The sequence below is a fragment of the Pelecanus crispus genome, chromosome 7, assembly GCF_030463565.1.
Source record: "Pelecanus crispus isolate bPelCri1 chromosome 7, bPelCri1.pri, whole genome shotgun sequence".
Taxonomy (NCBI): Eukaryota; Metazoa; Chordata; class Aves; order Pelecaniformes; family Pelecanidae; genus Pelecanus; species Pelecanus crispus.
Genome location: NC_134649.1, coordinates 36,777,939 through 36,794,590, shown reverse-complemented (window position 1 = coordinate 36,794,590; position 16,652 = coordinate 36,777,939). Strand labels below are relative to the sequence as shown.

At 38.8% G+C, this 16,652-nt stretch overlaps 1 protein-coding gene across 2 annotated transcripts in view; it reads left to right on the top strand.

The window, feature by feature from the left end:
* Positions 1-627: 627 nt before the first annotated feature.
* ARHGEF3 (Rho guanine nucleotide exchange factor 3) overlaps positions 628-16,652 on the top strand; it is a 29,512-nt gene continuing 13,487 nt past the window's right edge. For both annotated transcript variants that reach the window (XM_009489216.2, XM_075713791.1), the window contains exons 1-2: positions 628-723; positions 12,379-12,486. In XM_009489216.2, the coding sequence (XP_009487491.2) occupies positions 628-723; positions 12,379-12,486 (204 nt within the window). The remainder of the gene's footprint in view (positions 724-12,378; positions 12,487-16,652) is intronic.

Below are 16,652 nucleotides of genomic sequence, written 5' to 3'. Positions count from 1 at the left end.
GGAAAGAAAAAGAAAAAAAAAAAAAGCAGTGCTGTATGTTGTGGCAGCATAACATGATGCGGCATTCCTTCTGCACGCAGAATATAGATGCCGCTGCCGTCCCTAGGACTGCAGTCGGTATTTGGGACATGCCGACTGTGCCATTTGGGGCTGCTGTTAGTTGCCAGAAGTCCTGCGCTTCTGTCGGGTACTTAGCTGTCTGCAGAGCCCAGCAGTAACTGAACTGCAGTTACCCTGTGCGGAGCGAGCAGGAACGCCGGGTTAGATTTTCCGCTGGTAACAGATGTTCCTAGCGCTGCGCGGCCGGTAAGGGAGTAAGGCCGCAGCGGAGGGGAAAAGGGGCGCGGGCGGCGGGTGTCGGGGAGCGGCCGCCGCGGGCTCCTCTCCCCGGTGCCGCGGAGCCGCTTCCCCGCCCCGCGCCCGCCCCGGGGCGGGTCCGGCAGGGGCAGCGCCGCGGCTCCGGCGCTGGTGCCGGGCCTGCCCCATTGGAGCGCTGGCGGCTGGCGCGCTCCGGAGCCCGGGGCAGAGCTGCCGAGTGCCGCGGAGGGGAGGCTCAGCTTTGTCCTCGCGTTTTGTGCTCGGACAGATTCAGCTGTGACCCCCGAAACCGCTCCTCCTGCAGCCACGATGGTGGCCAAGGATTATCCTTTTTACCTTTCCGTCAAGAGAGCGAATTGTGCCTTGGATGTGCAGACGGTGACCAGCCCAGCTAAAGAGACGGAGGTACATAATCTGCTGGTGATACGGTTGCAACTTTATTTTTCTTTATAGCGTCATCTGTATTGCCTTGGGGAAAAGTAATGTGCTTTGAAAATAGGCTTCCGTGTATAAATACTTGGTTTCTTTAGGCATCCTTTACTGCCCTCTCTAGATGTCGAACTTTCCTTTGGAATAAGGCAAGGAACAAAGAATCTAGTTTCTTGTCCTCTCTCATTTTAAGCAATTGAAATTAATCTTTTAAGTAGCTCATTGAGAAATACCTGCTTTAGATATGTAGTTTAAAGTCACTTATATGTATTTTATTCCAGTGCTAACCATTACTTACAAGTTGTTCGACTTACGCAGAAACTGCTTATATGCTTTGTTGAGTGGAGGCAATCTGGAAAACGGTGTCTTAAAGCATTGTCTGTCTTTTCCTCATCAGTAATAAACCAAGAAATTAATACGATAACACAGTTAACTGAAAACTGCCCCATCAGCAGGTTGACTACTCTGTCTGTTTCTTAAAAAGCATGAAATCGTTTCAAGTGACATTAAAAATCTTACTTACTCACCCAAATTCAACATATTCCTTTGCAAAATTCTCATAAACGGTGAAACTTTTCAGGAACAATATTCATGAAAGACTTAAGTATTTCATACTTCAGGTTAACGTTGCTTTGTGTGCTTGTTTGGAAAGAAAACAGTGAGTGACCTTAAGGATTCTGTGTAGCTGCACTGGAGGAAGGATAAAATTTCTCTCTGGAAGTTTTTATCACTTAAATATATACCTTCTTCATTAGTCGTGTTTGCTGAGTAGCTTGAAGACAACTTACTATATTGGGTGCATTTAATATAACTACGTCAAAGATTAATTATCTCCAGCAGTTGAATAGATCTAAAGTAAGAGTAATATAAGCCAAGTTACTATTTCATTATGATGCCTAAGCAAAGAACTAAGAAGAAGATGCTGTAGTCTTGCTTTTCAGTGTACCTTTACATAAAGGGATTTAATTATTGCAATTAATGAAAGTGGATTTTTTTTTTAACTGTGTGTTTTTGAAAACTAACATCCTGAGAGAGTGTGTGTGTGTACGTATGCATCTATGTAAAACACAAGTTGTTAAGTACCAAATGGTTCTCTTTAAGGGTACTCATTTTACTAACCATAATAGTAAAGAAATGTGGGTTTAGCCTTTACTGCATGAAGGGTTTTTTGTGAATTAATGGAATTGTCAAATCTGAAGAGTTGGAGTGTTGCTCTCTTACAGTTAGGAAGGGCAGCTTAATTACAGTCAAAATTCAAAGAAAAAGTCCTAATGGAAGCTTAGAGCATGAGGAAGCATCTAATAACAGATGTGATCAATCAAAATTACAATGTGCAAACAGTTGTTTTGGATTTATAATCTTTCAGTTTGTTTTATATGACTAAGAAAATGCACCCGATGCTTTCAGGCTGTTTTCTGAGAGTATGATGGATTTCCAGCATTCTGAAAAATCAACTTTTAAACATTTTCCTGTTTGTCTTAGGAGGGTATGAAAAGACCACCTGCCACTCTAAAAATTTGGTTAAGGAAGCAGAAGTGAAAACTACTCTTTGGGAAAGGATAGATGTATGCGGCCTGTTTCTTTGAAGTCTGTCAGTATGGGGCCGGGGGGAAATCCACATTTCTTCTCAATCTCTAATGTTAAGCTGTTCTTTCACCCTTTAGTATTTACAAGTCTAAATAAAGCTATTGGGCGCCTTCTACCACAATTTTGTGTTACTACACCAGAAAGCTAGCTTGTTGTGTGGGGTTTATGAATTTGTGGTTTTGAAAACTGGAGTTTCATTTTAATTATTAACATGTGAAGTTGGTTGATTTATTTAATAACCTGACTTGTGCATAAATGTTGATAAACATGGAATAGAACAGATTTTCTGCTGTAGAGATGTTGTGTTTTGGTTTTAAATCAGAACTCGTGATTATAAAATATTTTCTCTGATCTTATTAAACAGTAATCTTTTAGTGTTTGTTTTGAACAAATACAAAATATAGTCTGGAAGATCAAGTACAATAGTACTTATATGGGATGAAATTCAGCCAAAAACTTGAGCATATACTGAACTGTTAAAATTTTCCCAAATTTCCAGCTGGGTCTCTGGGTAACAAGCTGAAGCTTTATGGGCAATAGATTAATTCTTCCTTATTCTTGGACTTCACTAGGAGCCTGCAGAGCAGCAATGGAAAACCAGGAATGTTTTTGAGGAACAAGTCAGTGGCGCAAAAGAGAACGGAGGTTTTCTACTTAGAAAACTGGCTTCCTTGGCATAAACTCTGTAGAAGTAGCACAGTCGCAAACCAGTGAGAAATAAAATGTCCGAAATGTATGTGAAGAGTAAAAATCTGGATTCTGAGAAAAGGCTAGTAGTGTACCTCTAGTCAAAGTACAGTCATCATAATTCTTTCTAAAGGCAGTTTAAGGGCAACAAAACACTTCAATGTTTGAGGAACGAGTTAATATAGGAAATACTATAAGGTCTTTACATACATCATTGCATACCCCACATAAAATAATGTAGTACAATTCTAGGCGTAAACAGTACAGAGGTGTTGGGCTCTTTCCAGCTTTTCCATAATGCAAAAGTAGAGACAGTAAAACTTGAAATTTGCTTGCTTTAAGGTATAAAGAGCCCCACATCTTTCCCAATGATATATATACACACACCATTTGCTATGTTGCACTGGTTAAAGCAGCTCCCTTATCACCCCTCTAAAGGAAACAAAGTGAAGCAGAGGCAGTGGATGGGCAGCAGATAAGAAAGAGCTCGCACAGTCACAGAATGAGGTTTAAAGGTCTGAAGTCATGGGAAGACATGAATTCCTCAGAGTAAGGATGTTCTGTTCTGCTGTACAGGATCTAATACAGTGCCTAGGTTTAGGCTCCAAAAACTACAACGGTGGCATAGAATTCCTTTGTGTTTCCAGTATGTTGTATGTCTGCTTACATCTTTCATGCTGCAGAAATCTTAGACCTAGGAATCAGGGCTGTTTGCAATCTGGCTTTTGTTGTCTCCTGATATCCTCACTATTTTGGTGTGCAGGAGGTCTAGGCTGCCTCGTGCTCCAGACTGTGTTTAATTCGGCATGGGGAGTGCAGGAAAACTAACCTGAAGGGTAACCCACAGGCCTCTGGGCCATGGCACATCATTAACAGGAGAACCAGGCATGGAGCCAGAGGGAGAGGGGCCAAAAGATTGAGATAAACTGCAAGTCATGAATTTTCTTTGATCTTCATAAATGTATGTATTTCATTTTTAATGAAATATTAGCAAGCTGCAGTTTTGATATATTTCAGGTAGGTTCATGTGCAGTGTAACTGCAGTGAGCTAAACGTGGAAACATGTCAAAACCCCACACTTGGAATTACTGATCTGTTCTGCTTAATGGCAGTTTGAAACAAACAGCTTGCCTTTATTTTTCCATTCAGTAACTTGCCGTATGATGTCTGCTTGTTAATTGGCAGTCCAGCTTCATATCCAGTTTGTTCCAGAATGGAAAAGGTCTTTCTTGGGTAGTCTGTACAAGCAGCTTCTAATGAGAGGAAATGCATTATTTAATCAACTCTACATTAGTTGTCTGGGTTTTTCAGAGTTTCTGTTACTTGTGTTAATTCACCTCAGTGTGAGGTTTTTCTGTTAATTGGCCTTCATTTCCTAACTGCTTGTAGACATATAGATTTCTGGATATTGCAGACCAATGATCAGTCAAGATAGCTGCATGCAACTTGTCCTTACGCTACTGACACTTCAGTGGTTCCATCTTGCATACAGCAAAAGAAATCTGGGGCCTTAAGAGGTCTAATGAGGGCAGCCTATTTGTGGCAAGGAGCCAATCTTTGATGAGCACGATGCGATAGTGTGTTGCAAACTTCAGCTGATCTTCTTCGACTGAGAATACGTCACCGCTTCTCTGTATGGCTTTTCATTGTACCCCGACTACCATTTCGGGTCCTCTTCTTTATAACGCTGTGATTAAACCAAAATGTCTCTGGCTTTTGCTTTATTTGCTTGCTGGTTTTGCGGAGACTGGCAGAGGAGGAATAACAAACCTCCTCCTGCTCCCATCAGAGAGCACGGGTGGTGGATGGAACCTTGTGGATTTGAAGGAAAGTTGTATCACTAGTACACACAATTTATTGGCCGATCAAGTTGCCTTTACGTATCAATTTACTTAAATCACTTAATAAAGTCTTCTTGCAATGCTGGCAGTTTTACTAGTGGGATGCCTCTCCCAGGTTTTAGGGTGGATTTGTGTGGATGATTACAGTTAACCTTTGTGCAACACTGAACTATACTTAGAACTGCTTTAGAGTCACCCACTTTGTTTTTCTTGACCATCACTTAGCTCTAAAAGAGTGAATGTTCTAGAATTTCCCGATCAGAGTATTTCTACGATACTATGAAGCAAAGGCAAGTTCTCTGCTGTTTCAAGTATTAAAAAAATACAGCCTTTATTAGCACCAGTAACAATTGAGAATGTTGTTCTAGTTTTAGATTTGCTTCTCTCTGAAGGTGCAAAAAGCCTGAGATGCCTGGCTGAATTTATTTTTTGGTTAAGTGTTTGCTGTATTAAGAGACTGTGTTGTAACATAGGTTGTTTTTTCTATTTTAACCTTTTTTGTTTGTTTTGTTTTTTTATCCTGCTGAAGGTTAAAAACTGATAACATCCTGTGGAACAGAGCTTGAATGTGGGATGGTTTTTTTTTTTTTTATTAAACTCCGAGTTTTGGGGGCATTTATTAGAACTGTTTAATCTTAGGCCAATTTAACTAGTAGCAGACTAATAAAAATAATAATGTTGGGCTTCCTGCCATGAAAAATGTTGACTTACCCTTATAAAGTTGACTAAAAACTAATAACCTTTAAAGCATAGGAGTATGGAAATTTAGCCAGTTACATGAAGTCTGAAACAGAGTGGTTCTGTTTCAGTTTGCTGGCACTGCTTGTGAATTATGTTTGAAACAAAGGTTACTGTACTGTTTCAATTTATAGTGTCTTCCATTTATTACACTGTTAACTCTTTTGAGACTAGTTTAAGTTAGAACATTTTGCACTAATGAATGCTCCCATAGCACAGAATGATTGCTTTGGATATCTGTCTTGGTTCACAAATAGAAAGTATATCAAAAGGGGAAAAAAAATAACCAGCGTATTTTTTATAATATGTCAAGAAAGTTCACAACCCCAAATCCAGAATTACTACAGTAAATAACTATCTTAGAACTTGTTGAACTCCAATAAGTTCATTGCCAATTTCAGCAGTTTTGTGTGTGGATTGAGAGAAGGCTAGTTTGCCTTTGAAGGTAAATGGGGTAAATTCTAATCTAAAACGCTAATTTCCTGTACCAGTTTTCATGCAGCACTTGTTTTCTGGGTTGCCTTAAAAATCTATCTAAGTTCCTTTTGTTGAGTTTGTTTTTAAATACAATCAGAAAAATCAACACCATGTGGTCACAGTAGTGCTGCACGTGGGCTGAAGACATAAGTGTAATGACGCCTAAGGGAAATATTTTCCCTTGTTTGTCAAATTTAGCGCCAGTTCTCCAACATGGAGACTGTTGTTGAAGTTGCTGATAAGAGATGGGAGAGTCAGGTGGAAAAACAATCATACCGGCAGTGAATGTACGTTTGCTTTTACTGTTCACTGGGAGGAAATTGGTGGCTAAGCCGGTCAGGAGCATAGAGTGAAAGAATTTTGAAGTGAGGTACTGAAGCAAATGAAGACCTTTTATACGGCACCTAGATTACTACTCTGTGCTCTTCAGTATGTGTTTTCCGGGTCATTGGTTCTGCTGTTCTGTGGGCAATATAAAGGGAAGCTGGCCTAGTTATTTTTGTTTCCTTTCCTTCTGTTAGAAAATTAAAACCAATCTTTTGCTAGAGTAATTTATCCATCCAAGTGTGATAATTAAGCTGTGGGTGGCCTTGTTGAATGACAATGTATAAAAAACTAATCGATATTATTAAATGGATTTAACTCACTCTGACTCTCTGCTTTACACTTTGGGAAAATTCCATTCTTTAAATGTACTAGTGAAAGAATTGTTTTATTTTGTGGATGAAGAGCATGAGAAGTTTAGCTTCTTCCCCTAAATAGCCTCCTAGAAGCTTTTGATATCTGTGTGGTGTGTTGTTGGATACGATATATCCAATTATTAGGTGCCTGTTTCACTAATGAAGAAATAAAAATAACATTGACTTAGCTGTTAGTACATCGCAACTAATGTAAGTGCCTAATTCTTTGAAGGATCTTCTGCCTTAACATGCTTCTGTGGCTGCTGAGTGCTTAGCTTGCCCCAGGAGTGGGTGCTGTGCTAAGATTTAGGCTTTTAAATGGTAATCCGTGTGTATTAGCGCTGAAAATAATGGTACAAAAGTTGCCTTTTTGCCAAGATGTTGTCATTTTGAAGTGACCATATCACAGTTTTAAAAAGCAACACCTCATTCAGTTATGCAAGGCAAAGAGACTTAAATTTTACTGAAGAGGGAGCTGGCAGAAGTTACGCAGAAGAGTATGGCTTCCTGGTAGCACTATAGCTGAAGCTGCTTGCTGTACGCATTTCCCAGCTGTCCCACAGCAAAAGACTCATTTTCAGAGAGTTATACATTAAAAGCTAGGGCTTTCCTTTCTTACTCAGCAGTCTAAACCATTAGGTTAGCATTTAATATGTAGAAGATACTAGAAATACAATTGTACATATATATATAGGATCTACAGAATAAATTACAATGAAGAATCAATGTAGAGCACTGTCGCCTTCATGCCTAGAAGGCTATTAGAAGAATGGTGAGGCATGGCATCTTTGAAACTTCTTATCTGATAGTTTCCTGTCTTAAATTGATGATAATCAGTGATTATGCCATTGTGATTAATCTTTTTTCCTATGAATTCCCCAGAAAAATATATGATAAAAATATACTCTCTCAGAAGGACATAGTAGTTGTTTGAAATGGTCACCGTATGGTTTCCAGAACCATTCAGATTTAGGGCACAGACTTGCTTGTTTTATCAGTTTGTTCACAGTTTCAAGAGTTCTTTTTGAGGCTGCATATATACATGGTATTTCCAGCTTTAATTTTTTGCTCTCTGAATTCCAATATTACCAAAGTCATCTTGAGTTCAAATATACAGCTCCCTCCAAAAGCCATCTGCTCTTTGTTCTAACCTAGTCAGGTATTAATTTGACTTCACTTGACTGTTCAGCCTTTGAAGTTCCTGCACTCATGTTTCCCTCAGCTTTATTTAGCCTTATATCAAATTTAAAGCCCTGTCAGATTAACATTACTTGTTCACATATACCAGCTTCACAATTTGGAAACTCTCCCAAACTGTAGTCTGGATCTTTCATTTTTTAACTTCCCATATTGTTTCGGCAAGCCTTTGTGACTCTGAAAATGCAGTCTAACATTTTGTTTTATTTCAAAACTCTGAAATTATTTTTTAATACCAGTAATAACAGCTTTAAAAAGCCAGGCAAAAGATTGTAACTCCTGATTTTTTGTGTCATAACTTGGCCTAGTTCCCAGGCTGGACAGGTGATAGTTGTTGCAAGTGGATCCAGCCACTAAATCCCATCTCTCAATCCCGTCTGCTTCTAAGTTCCCTGAATTGGGAGGGGGAGCAGGAGGAGTGATGACTTCGGGTGGCTCTGAGTCTTCTGAGCACACCCAGAGGTACAGACCTGGAATCTGATGTTCATTCTATCTGGACAATATGTCCTTACTGGAGCCTCTTCATGTTGGACAGACAGTGGAATTGTACAGTTCTGCATTCTCATGTGCTTAGATTCATAGCCCAAAAGATTTTATGATTGTAGGACCCCTGATTAACTGGAAAACCAGAGATTTTTCAGAGACAAATTAGTAAAATAATGAACACATGTATTAGGAATTCCTAACTGCAAGCAGTTTATTCTTAATAAATAAATAAAATTGAAGAGACTTGGGAAGCAGCGTCTGGAGTGCAGCTCCCTGATCTTATTGGACTAATGTGGAAGTGCAGATTCTGGTCGGTATCTCTGGGTAAAGCAGAACAGCTCATACGCTCTCCTCTTTCCATTTGATCCGTTGGTTGTGAAGAACAGAGCCCTTGGTAAGAAAAGCAACTATCTGTTTAAAACTTACTTTTTTTATGCACTTGACTGGAATTTTTCCCTGTTCCCATCATTGGCCTCAACAGTTTGTTCAGCTTCTCTGTGGTGCTGGTGTGGAGAGGTGACACAGCTTGAGAATGAGGCATTGATGAACGGGGAGGTAGAAGCAGAATGGATGTAGACCATGCATCAGAAATACTGTGATCGAATGTCTAAGTTTCAGTATTACTATCTTACAGTTTTAGAATTGCTCTGGTGGTGCTATATTTTCATTGCGGTCAGAGCCTTACCTCTACAAACTTTATTATTCCACAGTGGAGAGGGTGACTGGGTGCTGACTGCTCTTGTTGTTAGACTCCTCTGAGGGAGATGACACCTGGAACACTCAGGTTTGATGAGTTTTGACTGCCAGCTGGCTATCTTAACCTAACAGACTGTTTCTAATGTGGGGTGGAAATCATACTAGAAATATTCAGAAAGCTTTCACCGTAATGAAGAACTTCTGACTAACAAGATTTACTTTCAGTCCTAATTGGTAAAAGTGTAAAGTCTTAGGCTTCTGAAATTATTGATTCATTATCTTAAATAATTCTATTGCAGAAAATCCTGTAATAATGCTCATCTCTTTTAATAAGATCAAATTCCTAATTGAACTACATGTTTTAGCTGTTTTGAACTCTGATCAGATTTTTCAGCGTGAGATCAGAACATGATACACTACTCATGTCTTCCTCATGGAAGACAAAATGGGATGTTGAGGCAGAAGGAGTAGGACCTCTGCGGGCGTACCTTCACAACCCATTATCTAATTTTCCTTTGACTACTGGGAGAAGTGCTGACCTCTGGTGGCTTACAACATAATGTTTTTTTGATGGAGGCTGAAACTCTACTGTGTTCCCCCTGGAACTGCAGGCATCCTTGGCTAGGAGACAGCGCAGGTTTCAGAGAGTCTGTGGGCTGTCTGATGTGAAGAAGGGGAAATCGTATTTCTTTTTTTCACTTCCTCTCACTCTCCAACAGAAAGAAGGCGATTTCCATTCTTTTTACTCAGGCTGATTTTCTCCAAGGTTATTTGATGCTGTGCATCAGTTTTCACAGCTGCCTGAAGTTTATGTGCCCCACATGGCAAAGCAAATTAGGTCCTGGTCTGAGTGCTTAGCCTTCAGGCTTTGGGTAGTAATTAATAAACTTCAGCTGCAGTCACACACAGAGTATTTGGAAGTATTCAAATAAGGATAGACTGACTTGCTGTTTCTTACTTAGTTTTAAACACTGTTCAGGAAGTTTCATTCAAGTTTTTTGCAGTGCACTCAAATGAAATGCTGCAGAGGTGCAGTGAAATACAGACTTACTTCTTTTTGTGATTTCATTTGCTGTCAGTAGACTCCTCAGAACATTATCCAAGGCCTTCTGGGCTTAGTTTTGTTATAAGTTAAGACTGAAAGACTGTGCAAAATTATGAATAGATCACAATGTGTGTGGAAAAGGTCTGTAAGACTATGGGAAGCATTTAACTTTCAAGCAAGATACGGCTATGATGTGGTATGAATCAAATTTGTGCTTTTTCGCATGAGTATTGTCTTTTGACCAAAGAACATATACGTAGCAGCAAAGTTGTAAGATAACAGAAAGGACGCAGCAGTAAAGAAGGAGAAATCTTTTGTATTAATCCTAGTCCCCTTCTCCCTGTCTTCTGGAAAGTCTGTCCATGCAGTCTTGATTTCCAGACCTTGCTTTCGGGGTGTGATATTTGTGCCTAAGCAGCCTTTGCTGCTAAGGTAGAGCTGCTAGCAAAAGCTGTGCTGCTGGCACAGCACTGCCCAGCTCTGTCTCGGACTTCATGTCCTTTCGCTGCAGCGCAGCACGATTCCTAACAAGCAGACTCTGCCATGGGATACTGTTTGTGCACCAGGACTGACGTTCTTAATAATCAAAAAAAAGAAACAGCTGATGGCTGAGCCACCAGTTAGAAAAGAATTACAGTGGAATCTCAAAGATTTTTCTTTTTTGGGGGGGAGGGGGTTGTGGATGGTGATGCTGTAGATAAGTATGCTAGTGGTGCTGCAATGACGTAAAAAAAAATACTCCTTCGAAATCCTGTGTCGAAGACATGGTTGCTGAAAAGGAAAGAATATGAATACAGTGCAGTGGTGAAGATAAGGATGTAACTTGATTTAGGCTGCTAAAATTCTTTAATGCCAGATTTAATTTGTGATGGAATACATTATTTTTCCTAGAGGGTTAAACACTCTATCCCTCATCTCAGCCGGCATTTATGGATTTCCAGGTCTGCCTGCTGAGAAGTAAATTAAATATGTAACTGCTTCTCACCTTTCCTGTGTCGCTGTACTAATGGAAGAGAATTTTTCGTGCCAGTAATACAGATGATGATCATCGCTGCTGAGATTTACTATTTTTTGGTATCAGGAAGGATGACTAACCTGCATTATTTCCAGAAGGATTTGGATTTTTTAACAAAAGGATAATAGGCATGCTTCATTTTCTTAAAGCTATGTCTAGGAAATTGGAGGCATAGCAACCCTACACAAACTTTATAAGCATGGCTGAAAAAGAAAGATGAACTGCTTTAGGATGTCCTTGAAATATCATGTTGGATGCGTTTTTTAACTTCACTTGGAAGGTTTGGCTCTTTTTCTGTCAAAAGTTGCCTTTTGCATGTGCTGTTCAAGATCCATTAAATGTCAGATGGAGGTTAGGAAGCCAAGGGTAACTGTTCTATTTTTATGTATTTATAATCACTTTTTTTCTTGTGTTACGATTTCTGTTAACTTTTTTTTTCTTCTTTTTTAAATCTGCAGGACAATTGGCATTTTATATTGAAGTGGTTATGTATTAGTACAAGCACTGTTAACAGTATATATGAAAAGAAAAACATTTAATTGAATGCTTTATGGTAGACTTTTGATAATTTTCCTTTCTATTTTATGCAAAAATTAAATATATGTACACGTTATTAATGTGTTTGCCTGTATATAGAAGTATTCCCGTAGGAACATGCACTCAAAGGACAATTACGGTTAGAGATTTCTATCTCAATTATATTTTCTGGAATAAAATACATTTAACTGAATAGTCACATGCTGATGGTGCCAGAGGCAAAGAAACAAACGGAATTGGTTTTATTTGAAAGTATTCCTTTCAATGACGAGATTATCATAACATGCATTAGCTGCAGAGCACTGCTGAAAATTTCTCTTTTAAGAATGAGTTAATATAATAAAATGATTTTTGTCTTTGTTTACCTTTCTCCCTTCCCCTGCCCCCAGCCATGCCAGCTTCTCCATCATTACATTTTTCAGCTGTTTCCAGGATCTGTATGTACCAGCCAAGAGTAATCTGTCATTGTCAGTGTTTAAAATTGTTTATTTACTACCCTAATTATATACCAGGTTTACAAACTTGCTTTTTACAAAAGCTTTCTTAGGAAAATCGGCACAACCGGTAGCAGTGTTTACCTGATTATGCTCACACTCTCCCCATCTTTTTTTCCTTTCCCTTGTCGTCCTCCTCCCCCTACTACAGGAGCCCAGTAACAAACGGGTCAAGCCGCTTTCCAGAGTTACGTCACTGGCGAGTCTCATTCCTCCCGTACGAGCCACTCCATTGAAGCGGTTCAGCCAGACGCTTCAGGTAATCACAGTAAATGTATTGCTGCATTAAACTGTGTTGCTAAAAGGGGAATGCATACATGTTCACAGTTTCTTTTAGGGTTAGCATGGGAATGTGAACCACACATATGGGCACACACACAGCATTGTAATGTGCCACACAGGTTTAGGCAACGTAGGACTACAGAGTCACTCAACATAAAAACTCAGAACTCTCACCTCAAAAAAACACTTCTCTGTCCAGATAATTGATGTTTTTTAACTACCAGTAAGAAAGCTATTGCACCTGTGGCATATAAAGGTTGTTATACTAAAGGATTACGGTTGCTTTTTAAATTTGATGAATGGAATTTTCCATGACACTTTCCATTCATTTCGGTTGGTTTCTTTTAAAGCGTTATTTTTGGTATAGCTAGTCATGTAGGACTGCTAAATTTCCTTCTGTGTAGTGAACTTGGACCTTGCCTAAACAAAAGAGTTCATGAACAATTGGAAAAATGTCATTTTCCGAAGCTGAAGATGAAAATTAATAAAGGGCAAGCAAACGTTAAATGCAGTTTAGAAATTAAGTAACTTTGTAGTTGCAATTTCTGTATTATAGATTAGGTGCGTAATATTTAACATACTTAGAGACTAATGGAACTTCAATTTATAAAGTATGTGTGCCTTCAGACCTAGAAACTGCAAAACACGTGCATGCTCCCACCTCCTCATGGTTATTATGAGTGGCAAACAGTTGGGAGCTGCAACACTGCTGTGGGTCTGGCCTAGAAAGCCAGACCGTTTCCTCTTTAAAATGGTCTGTGTAAGAAGGTATGTATAAAATCTAAAGAAAATTATTTAACAAGCCTAATTTCTTTGATGAGAGGAAATATAAAAATACTTGAATGTATTAAAAATGTGACTTAATCAAAATTAGCTTAATTGGAGCATTACTGAAGTTATCTGTTAATCTCAAGGAGGAAAGAAATAGAACCTTAGAGCTAGGAGTCTTACGACAACTAAATAAAAAGTCATAGAATCATAGAAGTGTTTAGGTTGGAAAAGACCTTTAAGATCATCCAGTCCAACCATTGACCTACACTACCAAGTCATGGGAAAGAACCCCATTTTTCTGTAGTGGTAGTTATCTAGAAAACAGGTAACTACCGGGCTGCTTTAACGTTGGTTTTCCTGTGTTCTGTTCCTATGATTTTGAAAGTGCGGACATCTGCATACAAAAACGGCACGTGTGGGTTGGAGGAGAGGCGAAATGGCTGCGCTCCCCTCAGCCTGGGTTTGATCCAGAAGGTGTATTATAGCGTGACTGGAGCAGAGATGCCTGTATTCCCTGGGGTGTATAAATCTCCGCCATAGTCTGCCTCCAGGAAAAAATTGGCCTGACTCTGAAAGGACTACATTAGTTCCAGTTGTGAGGAGTGTGGAAAGTGAATTAATTTTTTGGCTAAACGGCTTCTGAGCACGGTGCTTCCCTTTTCACAGCTTTAGACAGTTGTCCTCATTTAAGTACCTACGCTGTCATTTTGTAGCCTTTGAGACTGGGTTGTCCAATGCAATATTGTATTTAATAAAAAGTTTGATTTAGACTATCGAAACAAACTATCCTTTCACGCATATAGTAGCAGCTTCCCGAGATGAGAGCTACAATGTGTTTCAGGGCAAATTTTCACAAAAATAGGAGAGAAAACAGTGGCTTTGTTGCAACTCCTACTGTTGCAAGCATTTCTGTCTTGCTCTGTTCGTACTGATTACATTTTCATTAACTGTCTGCTTTTAAGCAGATTAAACAGTGATGTTATTCATACCATCTCCTCTATGTAACTACGTGCTTGAAGGGGCTGCAATGAGAAATCAACCTGTGTGTTCTCCAAATCCTAGGTCTGAATCCATTTCCAAGTGATGAATGCTGGTGATGTCTCCCAAAACTGCATTCATGGCTGGCTGTAGATTAACTTTTATCGGATTTTGTCAGCAACAATAGAACAGGGGAAAAAAAGACTGACCTTCTTGTGCTCGGGTGCCCCATTTGGAATTATTTAGAAACATTCTGGGAAGCATGTATAGCTCTTTTATTTTATGACGTATTGACATAGCTGTCACTGTGCCTTGTGGAACAGTATAGAGCAGGATTTTTTTTCCCATGGTGTAATACCTGTAAAAAGAGAAAAGTGTTGGATTTTTCTTACTGGATGAACTTCTATGTATCTTTATTGTTAAGTTATTTCAGTCAAAACCCATGTTTCTTCTTGCATTGCTGCTAGATGTTCTGTATCTGTAAAATGAGGAAAGCTACTATCACCACCACAACATCCAAAACAACCAACTTCTTCCCCTGGAAGAAAACAAAACAAAGCCAACAGAACATCCATCCAAAAAGACCACTCCAACAGCGTCAATAAAAGGAATTAGAAAATTCTGAGTTTCCTTTATGGCATTTCAAACAATCCTTCTTGTATATTCTTTCTGAATGGAAGATACATGTAAGAGGAAAAAAAAATGTTTATTTTATACAATTCTCCTTATCTCTGTACATGTAACTTCCACTTTATATTAATGGACTTTCTGCATGCAGGTTGAAGAGAAACACCTCTGTGTCTGAGAGCTGTGTAGTGTCTTTTAAGACACGTTCTTAGCAACTTTTCATGTTTTGCATATTTTATTGATTATAGAGGTATTTGATTTTTTTTGTGTTGTCTTAATTTTATTACTTTTTTCCACATCATTGTCAATACTTTTCCACAAGGATTCCAAGTAACAAAACACATAAAGTCTTTCCAGCTTTCGTTCTGTTGGGGTTTTTTTCCTATTTGTAGTCACTCTGTTTCTGTCACATAGAGCACTGTAGACTAGCTGACTAATATAATGCTGTTAGCTTCATCTCTGACGGAGTCTGTATATCTGCAGGATACCAAACACTAAGCAGGTATTCTTATTTGTTTATCCACCCGGAAAACCACTTTATTTCAGAGCTGTATTTTCAGTCTGCATCAAGCTAGGCTAATTATTATGATGATCTGCCTGTTTCTGCTTGGTCGTATTCACAGCTGTGCTGTTCAGCTTAAAAGCTGAAAATAGGATCAGAAAAAGAGCTCCAGCAGATGCTGAAGAGAGAAATTAAAATCTGGCTAGCTTCCTCTGCAACTTCAGTTTTCATCAGTGTGTCTTGAATTTAAGTAGGGAGTCCAAATTATTTTTATCTATCTTAGGACACCAGAAATTTCTAAAAATCCTTCAGAAGAAAACTCTTTTTAACATTGGTTGCTAGGACTTTGATCTGTAGTGCCCTTTTCCCAGTACATGAAGCTGTTTGCTTCACTGCAGCTGAAATTAAGGTTTGTTAATTGCATGAATTAACATCAGTAACACATTGACCCTTCATAGTAACAGCCCTGTAACAGCCAGTGAAAGCTATTGCAGTCAGATAAATACAGTAAACAACATCAGGGGTTGTGGCTGGATTCTACCTCAGCTCCTTTAGTTTTTGGAATTATATGAAAATTTTAATAATCCCAGATGGTCATAGTTTTTAACCAGTGTTCTGGACATGTTTTTTAAGGAAGCCAGCAACTAGGAAAATATTTTTAAGAGACTGGAGACCTAGAAATGCTGTTTTGACATTCCTACAATTCTTTCATGGAATTCTATCACATGACTGATTTATTTTTTTTTCCTTTATGGCAAGAACCAAAGATACCATCAGAGTACCTTTAAACTTGTTTTTAAAAATTTCTGGTGGAACTTAAGTTTAGGGCTCTATTCCACTGAACTGAAACGGGTCTGGTTTTTTGCAAAATAAAAAAATGGGTAAAGTAGTAGAACTGAGATGGTTAAACTGATATTGTACATTTATCTTAAACTATGAGAGAGTTTTATTGAAATAATTTATTGTTTATTTGGGGATTTCTTTAATTAGGTTTATATATCAGGTTTACATCTCATTTCTATCCTTGTCTGTTACAGCATTGATGATTCAAGCATGCTCGACTCTCAAATGACAATGTATTAATTTTAGCATTAAATAGTATTTCCCTGCTGATCTGTTGGTTTGTCTCTTCATAGCTTTACAAGCTAATTTCTGCAAAGGAGAACATAATATGATAAAATAAGCTTGGATTCCACACTGAAGTATGTGATTCCCAGCCTAACTAGATTTCAGTGTACCAGGATAAGTCAGTCAGTGTTTTTGCC